Below are 13,589 nucleotides of genomic sequence, written 5' to 3'. Positions count from 1 at the left end.
AGCTTGTGATTGGTTGAATGTGCACGACTTTTAACACAACTTTAAACTAGTTTAGTATCGAAAACATATTTAAATTATTATATGACAGTCTTGCGCAATATTTCCCCTATCAATCAAGCCATTGGTGTTTAGAATCTGTTCAGTGGTAATGATAAAAGAAGCATTTTAAAACGGTGGTGAAACACCTGTTGCAGCTACCGAAAGCGAGCTCGTTATTGGTTGAAAGCTCCGAGACTGTTTACAAAGTCAGATCGGTTGTATCCGTTAGTGTCGACTGTGCTTGGGAAGAGAGGTGGTGATTGGTTGCTCGGTATGATTTAGACAATCGATGTGATTTATCAATTTTTCAATAGTGTATCTCAAACAATAGGTTATTTTTGTTACATAAATTCAACCGTAAAAGAATTTCTGATCGGTTGATGCCAAAACCTCGAAATTCTGAAAAGAAATGACTGATATATAAGCGCTCAAAACCTGACCACTTTTCCCTGGTTTTCCCTGGTTGAATTACTAGATTTTCAAATTCAGGTGCCTAACTTCGATATAGACGTTAGTCCAACGTCAAAAAAAATGAAAACCAGAATTTCATGCACTCCACGCCATTGAGTTAATATTTGGAATTTTAAAGGCTAAAATTCAATCGCTTTGCACCACCCCATTTTAAGTCCGATTAAGCTGAAAGGGTGTTTTGACGTGGGACTACGTCTTTGTTCACTTTACAGAGATGCATTCTGTAAAACTGGAAATGAAACTGGCAAATGTTGCGTCAGATTTGAAACGTTAATAACAGCATGACCACATGATGGATAACAATAACCAATATGTTGTTGGATAGATAAGATGTAGAACAATTTTGTAATATGCTAGTTATCACTCTAATTTCATTGCTAAGCAGTAAAATTGATAATTCTTTCTTACATTCCAAAATTGTTAGATGATATTTTATTATTTTAAACTTTTCCATAATAAACGTTTATGAGCTGTCTTCGTAATACAGCGAATATAATTGTAGGCAAATGAAAAAAATTGTCAAGCAAAAAACAAAAATGGAATTGTTGATTGTTACGATTTTTTTGCTTAAACTTGTGGATAATTTTGTTTAACATATCTTCTTATGTTTGCCAATTTATGAACTTTCTTAAGGGCTCCCATATTGTTTTGAAAGTAAGATCCATATTATAAATTTGATTTAATCAGAGTTACATAAGACAAAATCATTCATTATGATAACGTAAAAAATAATAACGTAAGCATTATTGAATTTGGTTTTTATAGGATATAGAGTTAATTCTGACTTTGACGCATCACGAGAAATTCTTGGTGCTTCTTCAACAAGAACGATAAGCTTGTACAAGCTTGTAAGCTTGTAAATACATGTTGTTCGCACAAAAAATTCTACAGGTATAATATCGCCAAATATAAACGATATTTTTTCGAGTGTTGTTGAATATATTTCTAAAAATAGATTTCCAGAGAAGGCTGAAAATAAGAGTACGTAAGTCACCGAGCAAACACATTGATTCTGTCTGCGGACTCTGTATACACTAAAGTCGCTTTTTACGCGGGGGATACGTGCCGCGTAAAATAAAACGCTTAAATTCCGGAATCCGCGTAAATTCCGGAATCCGCTTAAAAAACCGCGTAAATCCCGGAATCCGCGTAAAAAACCGCGTAAATTCCGGAATCCGCGTAAAATACAGCGTTAATTCTGCATTCCGAGTGAAGGGAAACCAAAATCCGCGCAATAAAAAGCGCGTAAATATCGGAATCCGCGTAAAAAAAACCGCGTAAATTCCGGAATCCGCGTAAAAAAAACTCCCCTAATAACAGTGTTTAGTCCCACGTCACCATTTCATACAACCCTAGGGCTGTATACCTTGTAGCATATTCGGACAGGTGAGCATTTTGCAAAGAGTTTCTCAAAGTGACCATTTTGGTTGGTACATTACTGTACACATCAGATATTATTGTTTTGTTCCATTTTTATAGAAAATTTGATTCTTGTAACAAACCTCTTTCATCGATTTCGAAGGCAAACTGACGTATTTTCTTATTGTTATAGGTTTATAGGTTCAGTTGCATTGAGTTCAGTTTTGAAATATTGCATCGGAAAAAAATAGTAGTTACCTCGATGAACTAATAATATGAATAAAATAAACTGAATGCTGATTAAATTATACTTTTGTTTTAGGATCAGCTGCGGATGGAGAAGACGAAAGTAGTGCATCAAAAAGAAGAAGATCGAGAACGAATTTTAATTCGTGGCAGTTAGAAGAATTAGAACGAGCTTTTTCCGCCAGCCACTATCCAGATGTTTTTATGAGGGAGGCATTAGCGATGCGACTAGACTTGAAAGAAAGCAGAGTAGCGGTAAGTGTTGTTATTTGTATTGCACTATAATTAAAAAAATGGTAATATCGGCCTACGTGAACGCTATATTTTCTGTAAAATTTATAATGCGAAATATAACAAAATTACTTGATAAAATTTCTAATATTATCCCGATAGTTGAAACTTATAACTTTTAAACCGTGGATTTCATTATTCAAAAGTTATTTTTAGGTTGAAATTTTCCCTTTTAAGGCACTATTTTCGCAAATAGTCTTACTCTTTACTATATTTAAGAATTCTAATCAATCATAGGCGTGGTCAGAGGAGGGCAGAAATTTGATTGAAACTAGTTTTACTGCTAGTTACCAAAAATGTGTTATTTATAGTGATAAATAAATCCAAAAAATATTATCAAGGTGTGTTTTTTTCTGAAAATTGAAGTGTTTGTGTTTGAATGAGAAAGGCTGTGTCTATCCGCTAGGTGGATTAATTTGTTTTTTTTTTTTGTATTTATTTACATTTTCTGACATTGTAGTGCTACCAAGTCAATAGGGTGACTATAGCAAACATAGATTCAAATAATAGAATTATTATTTTGTAATTGAAATGTTTCTCCATTGTAAATCGGAGGGTGTGCATCTTGCCTCAACGGTGCATATTACCCCAGGTACCCCTATTGCATATCAAAAATCAATCTGCCGTATTAAACAGTTTCATCGTGCAAATTTCCAAGTATGATTGCTAAATTTAAATCTAATTTGAAATGTCAAGTGATGCCATATGAAATCACCCGCCGGGAATGGGTTAAAAAAGGTCGTGCTTTTGCAATATGTACTTTTAGAAAGGTTGCATAACAATATTCAAGGTTTGTATACCTCAAGAATATTTTATCGAATCATAGCTGAATAATAAGGGTATCGAACGACTTTGGCTGCGGTTTCTTTCGGCCAGTTTTTGCAGAAGGTTGCAGCAGAAAACCTGGCGAAGGAAACAACTGCCGGAGACGTTCGATAACCTATGTGTTATGATTTGGTAACAAAAATTGTAGAATTTATAAATTATTTCTTGAATATAACTATTATTTATGTTTTTAATTTTTCATGTGAAAAGGAGTACATTTTTTTAGACAATGACCTGCATGGGAAAAATTTGACCGTCAGATTTTGTTTAGAAGTAGGGTTTAAAAGTTTCGCCTTTTCGAAAAACAAAGTCCCCATGCAAAATTTTAGCCTAATTGGACTGCAGGAACACGTGCCTCAAAGCGGTCAAAATTTCACTTTTTGATCGATGAAAAAATGTATCGAAATATAGTGTTATTAAAAAACAAGAATTGTGAAAAATCGACTTTCTGGGACCTAAAAATTTTTATACTGGTACAAATGAATTTTCTTTTTTATAATAACACCCATTCCCGACGTTCCATGTATTTCTAAGCCATTTGGCATCAGAAAAAAAACATTATCGAGAATTTCATTCTCAGATTCAGCTACCAGTGCCTTCAGCAACCAGTAATTCATTGGTCAATAAACCGTCTGTTGCATCACAAATTTTAACATACCAGGCTAACAGTAATGAATCAGCTAGACAGCCTAGTGTCTAAGAAAACCTTAAATTTGTCAGAGAATTTGAATTTATCTGAATAAACCTGAAAAAGTCAGGGAATCTTTAGAACAATCAAGGAGATCATTTTGAACAGAATTTTGTGTTGTTTTGTTGTAGAATGGCATGTGAATTTTTTTTTGTTGAAATTTGTCATTTTTCAATTTTTATTCTTATTACAACGCTGCTAAGGCGGCATCCATAAATTACGTCACGCTCATAGGAGGGAGGGGGAGTATCTTTAATCGTTACGATTCGTTACATAGGGGAGGGGAGAGGTAAGATCTGCGTTACGTAACAAAAAAATCTCTGGAGAGACTCTCCTAAAATGATTATTTTTACTAAACAAATTCTTCTTGAGCGTAAAGTAATTTTTATGGGGGAGGGGCTTGTTGTTGGCGTTACGTTTCGTTAGATATGGGGGGGGGTTCCAAAAATTGGATTTCTGGCTTTACGTAATTTATGGACGTCGCCCAAATATATTAATATGGCAGTATCTAGCTATTTATCCGATAGTCATATGGCTAGAATAAACGATTCGAATGCCTGAAAAATGCAAAAGAAAGTTAAGGGGTTATATCTATCAAATGCTCAAAAAAAACAAGCCTTTTTTCATGATTTTTTTAAAGGACATTTGAGATGTAAGGTATATAAATAATATATCATTGGATTAAGCAGCTCTTGGAGAATATAAAATAATTATTGCTATTTTTTTACAAAACGGCGGCTGTACAGCGATGCCGTGAACCGCTTTTTTTTAAAGTTCTTCCGCGGCGAGCAGTAGAAGCCGTGCCCAACACCACCTATAACCAGAACAAAATTTTTTTCATTATATACATAAGTCTCGCTAGTCAAGTACCAAGTACCAATGATTATATTTTTAGAATTTTTCTTCGAAAAATGGCAACGGTTTGAAGAAAAAAAATCATTTTCGACAAAAATATCGACTTTGAATGTTTATAACTTTTGTTGTTGTTAATCAATCGCTAAAATCCTGTGTACTTCACTAGACAATCTAATGAAGAAGCTACAGTTAAAATTTCAAGTCAACTTTTTAAGTTCTACTGTTCGCCGATTTTGAAAATATGGTTTTGAGAAAAACGCGTTTAAAGTTTCAAAATGCTATTAATCTTAAGAACCGCAATAATAAAGCCCCTCAATAATTTTTTTACCTTCAGCCAGCTATGCCTGCGCCGTAAAGTTGTCATTCCTGGGCTTTATTTTCCTCTTCTTCCTTTTTATTATCCGATGTAAGGCTGCGCCTAGCCTCTTTCGGGATATCAGACATGCGATGCTCAGCGACTTTGACGCGGTTGGCGTCCGATCTCACGCAAAACTCAAACTTGTTACTCACATTAAAGCACTTTTGAATATAACTCACAGTTGAAACGTATAGAAAAACTCAAACAAAAAACGTACACGAGAATGACTGATCGACTAAACAAAGGGAAATTGTGAGTAAACACGTGCTGTAGAGACGCTATAACGGTCGAAACTTGATGCAGCGACCTTTATACTTCAAATTTGAATTTCTATAACAATCATAGGTAACTTCTGTTTATAAAGCCTCGAAGTAAAATGAAAAACGAGCATCGCCAAAATAAACGAAAAATGTTATTTTGAAGCATAAAAGTTGCTCGGTAAAAATTGGTTTAAACGAATTTTGAGTATAGATCAGTACTTGGGCGATGTAGATTTTGATTCTAGGATTAGCATGACTTAAGCCAACAAAAAAAATGACAAGAAAATTTTTTTTTGGTAGATATCACCCCTTAAATTTCTTAGTGCGAGCATAATAATTTATTCAGGGCATAAATAAAAATAGGTGTTGGAAACCGGATTAAGTCGGTATAGCAAAAAACTTTCCGAAAGAAAAATTGACTAAATTCGAAAACTGAAACAGGGCGATGAAGAACGAAAAAGAAAAAGAAAAAGCAAATAAACATTGAACAACAGCAGAAATAATTATATCAAATCAAAAAAATATAAAAAGATTGCGTATAGCGTAGAGACTTGAAACCAAATTGAAGTAGTAAAAACACCTTCTTCTTCAAATACTATTACAATCGATTGAAAAACTTAATCCAAAAAGAATCATATTGCTCTGTATAAGATGCTGTAACAAGAAAACTATGACTTCCTTATTAGATGTTTGAAGGGATTTTTTTTTTTTTCTTCACATAACATTTATTTGACACGGCACAAATACAATTAAATGTTTAACGGCGCCAATTATATCTGATGACTTAAAAACTAAAGCAAATTTTTTATCCTCGCTGCCGACTACGAGCTGAAATTAAGTCTAACTTAAAACTAGCATGGGATTTCCAATCAGTGTTTTGTTGTTCAATGGTCGTCTGATAATCGTCGAATGGCATGTATGGATTCGTTCTGCTGAGCCACGATGTCGTGAGTTGGGACAGAGGCTCGTAGTCCTTGGGTCCTGGTTCTATTGTGCGGGGTCTGGTTGCTGGTTTTGTGCTTAAGGTTCAAACGTGTTCTTGTCGTTTTGTTGGGTGTAGACGGAGGGGAACGGGACTAGACTGGGGCGTGGATGGATTTCAGGAAAACGTATATAAGGGACATGTAGGATAGGTCACGGCTCGCCAAGACATCACGAACAGGAACAGCCGGCTGTCTACCCTCGGCCTGCAGGGAAGCTATTAATTTAGACCTGGCGTCACGGTGTACAGGGCATGACCAAACCACATGCTCTATGTCGTGATAACCTTCACCACAGGCACAGATACCACTTTCCCCGAGCCCAACACGACGGAGGAGCGCGTCAAATCTATAGTGATTGGACATAAGCCGGGACATCACGCAAATGAAATCCCGACCTACATCCAACCCCTTGAACCACGGGTTCGTCGATACTTTGGGGATTATGGAATGTAACCACCTTCCCAATTCCCCTCTGGTCCAAGCATTTTGCCAACTGATGATCGTATTCTGACGTACAAGTGCGAAAAATTCATTAAAGGCAATTGGTCTTTCATAAATATCACCGTTTGTTGCGCCCACCTTAGCCAAAGAGTCCGCTTTCTCATTACCCGGTATCGAGCAGTGAGAAGGGACCCACGCTAAGGTAATCTGAGTAGATTTTTCGGATAAAGCACTCAGATGTTCCCGTATTTTCCCCAGGAAATACGGAGAGTGCTTAACATCTTTCATCGATCGGAGAGCCTCAATGGAACTGAGACTGTCCGTAAAGATGAAATAATGGTCCGTGGGCATTTTTTCGATAATCCCTAGGGTGTACTGAATTGCAGCTAATTCTGCGACGTAAACAGAAGCAGGATTATCGAGCTTATGGGAGACGGTTAAATTGTTATTGAAGATACCGAAGCCAGTGGACCCATCAAGAAGTGATCCGTCAGTGTAGTACATATTGTCGCAGTTGATGTTTCGATATTTATTGGAAAAAATTTTAGGGATCTGCTGCACGCGTAAATGATCCGGGATTCCACGAGTTTCTTCTATCATGGATGTATCGAAAAACACAGTAGAATCAGAAGTATTTGATAAGTCGACACGATTTGGAATATTCGAAGAAGGGTTAATATTTTGGGACATGTGATTGAAATACAATGTCATAAAACGGGTTTGAGAATTAAGTTCGATTAACCTTTCAAAATTTTCAATCACGGGACGGTTCAAGACCTCACATTTGATTAGAATACGAGAAGACAGGCTCCAGAAGCGGGTTTTCAATGGTAGTACTCCAGCTAAAACCTCCAAACTCATCGTATGGGTCGACTGCATGCAACCTAAGGCGATACGCAAACAACGATATTGTATTCGCTCCAGTTTGATCAAATGTGTGTTTGCTGCGGAGCGGAAGCAGAAACACCCGTATTCAATAACAGACAATATCGTTGTTTGGTAAAGCCTTATAAGGTCTCCTGGATGGGCTCCCCACCATTGTCCGGTTATTGTACGAAGAAAATTCACTCTTTGTTGACATTTTTTCATCAGATACCTCACGTGACAACCCCAGGTGCCTTTAGAGTCGAACCAGACACCAAGATATTTGTGTACCAAAACCTGAGAAATCGTTTTACCCATTAATTGTGTTTGAAGCTGAGCAGGTTCATGCTTCCTAGAAAAAACTACTATCTCAGTCTTCTCCGGAGAGAATTCGATACCTAGCTGTAAAGCCCAAGCAGACAAATTGTCCAAGGTATCTTGCAATGGTCCTTGCAAATCGGCAGCTTTGGCTCCTGTAACAGAGATTACACTGTCGTCTGCAAGTTGTCTTATCGTGCATGAATTTGCCAGACATTCGTCGATGTCATTTACATAAAAGTTGTAAAGAAGGGGGCTTAAACATGAGCCCTGGGGAAGACCCATGTAGCTAATGCGAAAAGTTGCCAAATCGCCATGCGTAAAATGCATGTGCTTTTCGGACAACAAATTGTGCAAAAAATTGTTCAAAATTGGAGAAAATCCTTGTCGGTGAAGTTTACCCGAAAGAATGTCAATAGAAACGGAATCAAAAGCCCCCTTAATGTCCAAGAACGCAGACGCCATTTGTTCTTTACGAGCATACGCCAGCTGAATATCTGTTGAAAGCAACGCAAGACAATCATTCGTCCCTTTGGCACGGCGGAAGCCAAATTGAGTTTCTGATAGTAGACCATTTGATTCGACCCAGTGGTCTAAACGACGGAGTATCATTTTTCCATCAATTTCCGGATACAGGATAGCATTGCAATCGGCCTATAAGAGTTGTGATTAGAAGCTGGTTTCCCTGGTTTTTGGATGGCGATCACCTTCACTTGCCTCCAATCCTGCGGTACAATGTTTTGCTCCAGGAACTTATTGAACAAGTTCAACAAGCGCCTCTTGGCATTGCCGGGTAGATTCTTCAACAAGTTGAATTTGATTCTATCTAATCCAGGCGCGTTATTGTTACAGGACAGGAGGGCAACTGAAAGTTCTGCCATCGTAAAAGGTGATTCTATCGCGTCGTGGCCCGGAGACGCATCGCGAACAATATTTTGCTCAGGAACAGAGTCCGGACATACTTTCCTGGCAAAATCAAATATCCACCTACTTGAAGACTCCTCGCTTTCGTTGACCGTTACGCGATTCCGCATTCTTCGGGCTGTGTTCCAAAGAGTGCTCATCGATGTCTCCCTCGACGTCTCGTTCACGAACCGACGCCAATATCCACGTTTCTTTGCTTTAGCCAAGCTTTTAAGCTTGGTATCAAGCTCCGAATACCGTAAATAGTCGCCAGGTATACCTCCCGTCTGGTAGGCCTTAAACGCGTCGGATCTTTGCGTGTAGACATCGGAGCACTCTTGGTCCCACCACGGAGTGGGAGGCCGTTCTTTGATCGTTACGCCGGGATATTTCTTCGTTTGGGCTTGCAACGCGGCGTCGAGAATCAAGCCCGCGAGGAGGTTGTATTCTTCAAGTGGTGAATGATGTTGAATCGACTCGACCGCTTTTGAAATCATTTCCTCGTATAACTTCCAATCGACATTTCGTGTGAGGTCATACGGAATGTCAATTGGTCGCATGCGAGTTGACCCGTTAGTAATTGAAATAAGAATAGGCAGATGGTCGCTACCGTGAGGATCGAGGATTACCTTCCATGTGCAATCCAACCGTAGCGACGTCGAACATAAGGATAGATCCAAAGCGCTTGGGCGCGCTGGAGGTTTCGGGATACGTGTCATTTCACCGTTGTTTAAAATAGTCATGTCGAAGTCATCGCAAAGGTTATAGATTAAAGAGGAGCGGTTATCATTGTATGGGGAACCCCAAGCCACGCCATGAGAGTTGAAGTCTCCCAAAATCAAACGTGGCGAGGGAAGAAGTTCTATTAAATCAAAGAGCAGCCGTTGCCCAACCTGTGCTCTGGGGGGAATATATATTGAGGCAATACAAAGCTCTTTACCTTGTATTGTCATTTGACATGCGACAACTTCGATGCCTGGAATCGAGGGGAGGTTAATACGATAGAAAGAATAGCACTTTTTAATCCCTAAAAGTACTCCTCCATATGGGGTGTCTCGATCAAGGCGAATAATATTAAAATCATGGAAGTTGAGATCAATATTTGAAGTAAGCCAAGTTTCACAAAGGGAAAATGCATCGCATTTGTTTTTATTTATCAAAACTTTAAACGAATCAATTTTTGGTAAAATACTTCTACAATTCCACTGTAAGACAGAGATAGAATCCTTCATATACGCAGTTGAATTAGGCATCGAAGGATACAATCGCTGCAAGGAGAGGCCATTGGGCAGTCAACTGCTTCAAAAATGATCTAACTGTTGGGAGGAATGCTGTAAGAAAAATTTTAATTGGATCGGGTACATTGAAAGTTTCAAAAATCCAGTCCACAATGTCAGAAAATTTCACTAATCCAGAGTTTGTTTCATCAACTGGGAGTGTAAAAGGAGCAACTGGGGTTTTGGATGTTCCTGGCAGTGCTGGGAACTCCTTCTGGGACTTTAAATTTGCCAGCCCAGGAGGAGTTTGCTTCGGTTTTTCCGCAGCACTGTTTGGTTTGTTTGTAACTTTCATTTCACTTTGAGAAATCTTAGGACCTTTTCTGGGAAGTTTAGGAGAGGAAATATTTTTCCTCTTTCTAGACTCCCCAGGATTGGCGTAAGATGTTCCCGCTGGTGAATCGTCAGAATCGGTTTCCTCAGAGGGCAACAGATCGAAGGGGTTCGAAGTAACGGGAGAAGTGGTAACGGTCTTCTTCAGCATGTCAGCGTAGGAACGCTTTGAACGCTCTTTGAGAGACCGTTTTATTTTATCCCTGCGCTGCATGTACACCGCACATGTCGAGAGCTCATGCAGATTTTCTCCGCAGTGAATACACTTTTCAGCGTTAACACTGCAAGAATCTTCCGCATGAGACTCCCCACACTTGCCACAACGTGCCTTATTGCAGCAGTAGGCGGCTGTATGGCCTAACTGCTTGCAATTCAGGCAGTTCATGACGCGGGGCACGTAGAGCCTCACAGGGAGACGAACCCGGTGGATCGAGACGTGGCTTGGTAGTGCAGACCCGGCGAACGTAACTCGAAACGAGTCTGACGGAGTGTATACTGTTTTGCCACCGATGATCGATGCTGACCGCAATTGCTTGCAGTCGAGCACCTTTACTTCGGGACACGTTTTGTTCTTAAAGCACCCTTTGGCACTTTGCAGTATACACTCGACGGACAGACTCGAATCGGTTATGACACCGTCGATCTCCACGTCTCGTGCGGGTATGTAAACGCGATACTCGCGTGTGAAGAGCTCAGAGCAAGCTATATCGTTGGCCTCTTTCAGGTTACCGACCACGACACGGAGCTTGTTAGGCCGGACCTTGGAAATTTCGGTCACGCCCTTGTACTCCTTCGTCAGGTCTTTAGAAATCTGCAAGAGGTTCAACTTTTTCGATTTCGGTCCTGCCTTTGGCCGAAAATAAACAGTATAGCTGCCCTGGGCTCCGTCTGGGTAAAGCCTGGGGCGAGGGGGGACTGAAGAATGAACAGGGGAGGGGGTAACAGAAGGGTCAGGGTCAGAGGGGTTCGGGGATGGTGGCGCGGGAGGCGAGGGATCTACATCCATCGCGCTATGTTTAGCGCACTAGCGCTGACAAGAACACGTACCTTTTTATTTCTCCCTTCCAGTAAGGTTGGTTGTCCGATCGTTCGAAGTAGCAGCCGTTACAGCCAGCAGCACCAATACAGCAGCACCAAACAGCCACCAGCAGCGAGCCAGGTGTGAGATCACTCCACACAGCGATACGACTCGCTGACACTGATGGCTTCTTCTTTTTCCTCGTTTGTGTCTCGTCCACTGCTGTAGCACAATCCAGCCAGCAGCCAAATCGGCTTACGCACCAGCTGGCAGTCACGATGCGAAACAGTTGCACAAAGGAACGACCTTGAACCCGGATTTATTTCACTCGACCAGGCAAACAATGCCAACACTTGTTCACACGTCTTTTGTTTTATACTCTATCGGACCGATCACCAAACACGTCCAGTACTGATGCGTGTTCGGCACAGAATGGTGTTTGAAGGGATGAAATGGTGCAATAACGAAAAATAGTGTTTGGAACGGAAACCAAGGCCCAGGCTAATGTTAGTATTCCAATAATTGTTTCGGTCGACACTCGACCATACGATGGCTAGCTCTATGGAACAATTTTATGGATCGAGCCCTGCTGGAAAACCACAAATATGGAACGATTTTCGGCAATACAAGAATGTATTTTTTTTCAAATAACAACATTTTTTTCGATAGCATTTTCATGTTGCTTGCATTTTAAGAAATTGGCATGAGAAATTAATTTCAAATTTTAATTTTGTGGTATAGGTTTTGCGATGAGCATTTCAAAATTGCAAGCCCGAATGGACCGTTTTTGACCAGTTTTCTTGCTAACAGTTTTCTTCATAGCTTTCCGACAAGGCATAAAAAAGTCTTTGACGCAAGGTTGTTTTGATGAAAAATTGTGCGAATGCGGTATTTTCAGGAAGAGTTCAGGGCGTCATTGCGTCTTTAGTTTTGTTATTTGACATATCTGATAATTTTTATCAAAATAAAAATATGCTTGATGCATTTGTATTTTTGTGACAATCGTGTTTAGAACTACCAAAATAGACGTAGTAATGATTTTGGGTGTGAAAAACGCCCGAAAAAAAATAACATCAAAACAACCTTAAAAGTTACTGTAATTGTACATAGTTATTGTGCGGTGTCAAATAAATGCTGTGTGAACAAAAAAAATTGTACATAGTTACACCATAATTCAACTATGTTTTTCATTGTAAATACATAAATGTTACATCAAATATCATTGTCCAGAACAATAAAAAACATGGTTTTTGCCATTTTTACCATGAAAAAGGGGGGTTGTTATGTATCTTAACAGCATTTTTTCAAGATTTTTTCCATTCATTTAGAAGTCACTGACAATGTTCTGCCCCTCATGGCAAGTCCGTCCCAATTGCATTTTTATCAGTTTTGACTTTATTGGTGGAATCATCACCTTTTTATATCTACTTTCGATAGAACACATAATTTTGAATACTTTGTTCTGAGGAACTACGAAAAAAATAGCAAGTCGGTTTGTCCCATAGCAAAAATGATCGCAAGTCGGTCCCATAGAACAAATCATCACAATCATCAGTCCCACAGTCAAAGATAATTATGAAACATGTTATGTTTAACATAGTTCATGGTCTTCAGATTTAGAATTTGATGTACTAGTTGACCAAGTAATGTTCAATAGGCGGTTCGATTGAATTTTACTATAGTTTCGCATTTAAAACTGGTAAAACTGGTTCTGGCAACACGAGCGGCGCGAGTATGTGCCAATAATAGTCGCGGATTAAATTGCTTCAAAAGTAAAGTTCTCACCGTTTTTCTCTATCGTTAACTATCCCATCGTGAATTAAAGTATCGGTATTAATCCCGTGCGTGTTATCTAGTGCATTCGTTATTCGGCTGGACGTTAACTTGTGATCGAAATCTAGCTGCAGTGAACTGTGGATTCGTCAGTTCTATTGTGCGTACCAATTGGCATCAGTAGACTCGCTATATCACTCACACAACCGTTGACTGCGTTGTTTTTCTCCGCTACACACGATGGCAAACGTTGTTCAACGTACTCCGCCTGCTGGTGGCTCTAATAA

At 39.3% G+C, this 13,589-nt stretch overlaps 1 protein-coding gene across 1 annotated transcript in view; it reads left to right on the top strand.

The window, feature by feature from the left end:
• Window positions 1-13,589, top strand: part of LOC129726465 (homeobox protein unc-4-like) — a 169,562-nt gene that overhangs the window by 113,431 nt on the left and 42,542 nt on the right. Inside the window, exon 2 of the mRNA XM_055683179.1 lies at window positions 2,192-2,370. Within this exon, the coding sequence (XP_055539154.1) occupies window positions 2,192-2,370 (179 nt within the window). The remainder of the gene's footprint in view (window positions 1-2,191; window positions 2,371-13,589) is intronic.

Source organism: Wyeomyia smithii, chromosome 3 (genome assembly GCF_029784165.1).
Source record: "Wyeomyia smithii strain HCP4-BCI-WySm-NY-G18 chromosome 3, ASM2978416v1, whole genome shotgun sequence".
Classification (NCBI taxonomy): Eukaryota; Metazoa; Arthropoda; class Insecta; order Diptera; family Culicidae; genus Wyeomyia; species Wyeomyia smithii.
This window is presented reverse-complemented; position numbering and strand designations above follow the sequence as displayed.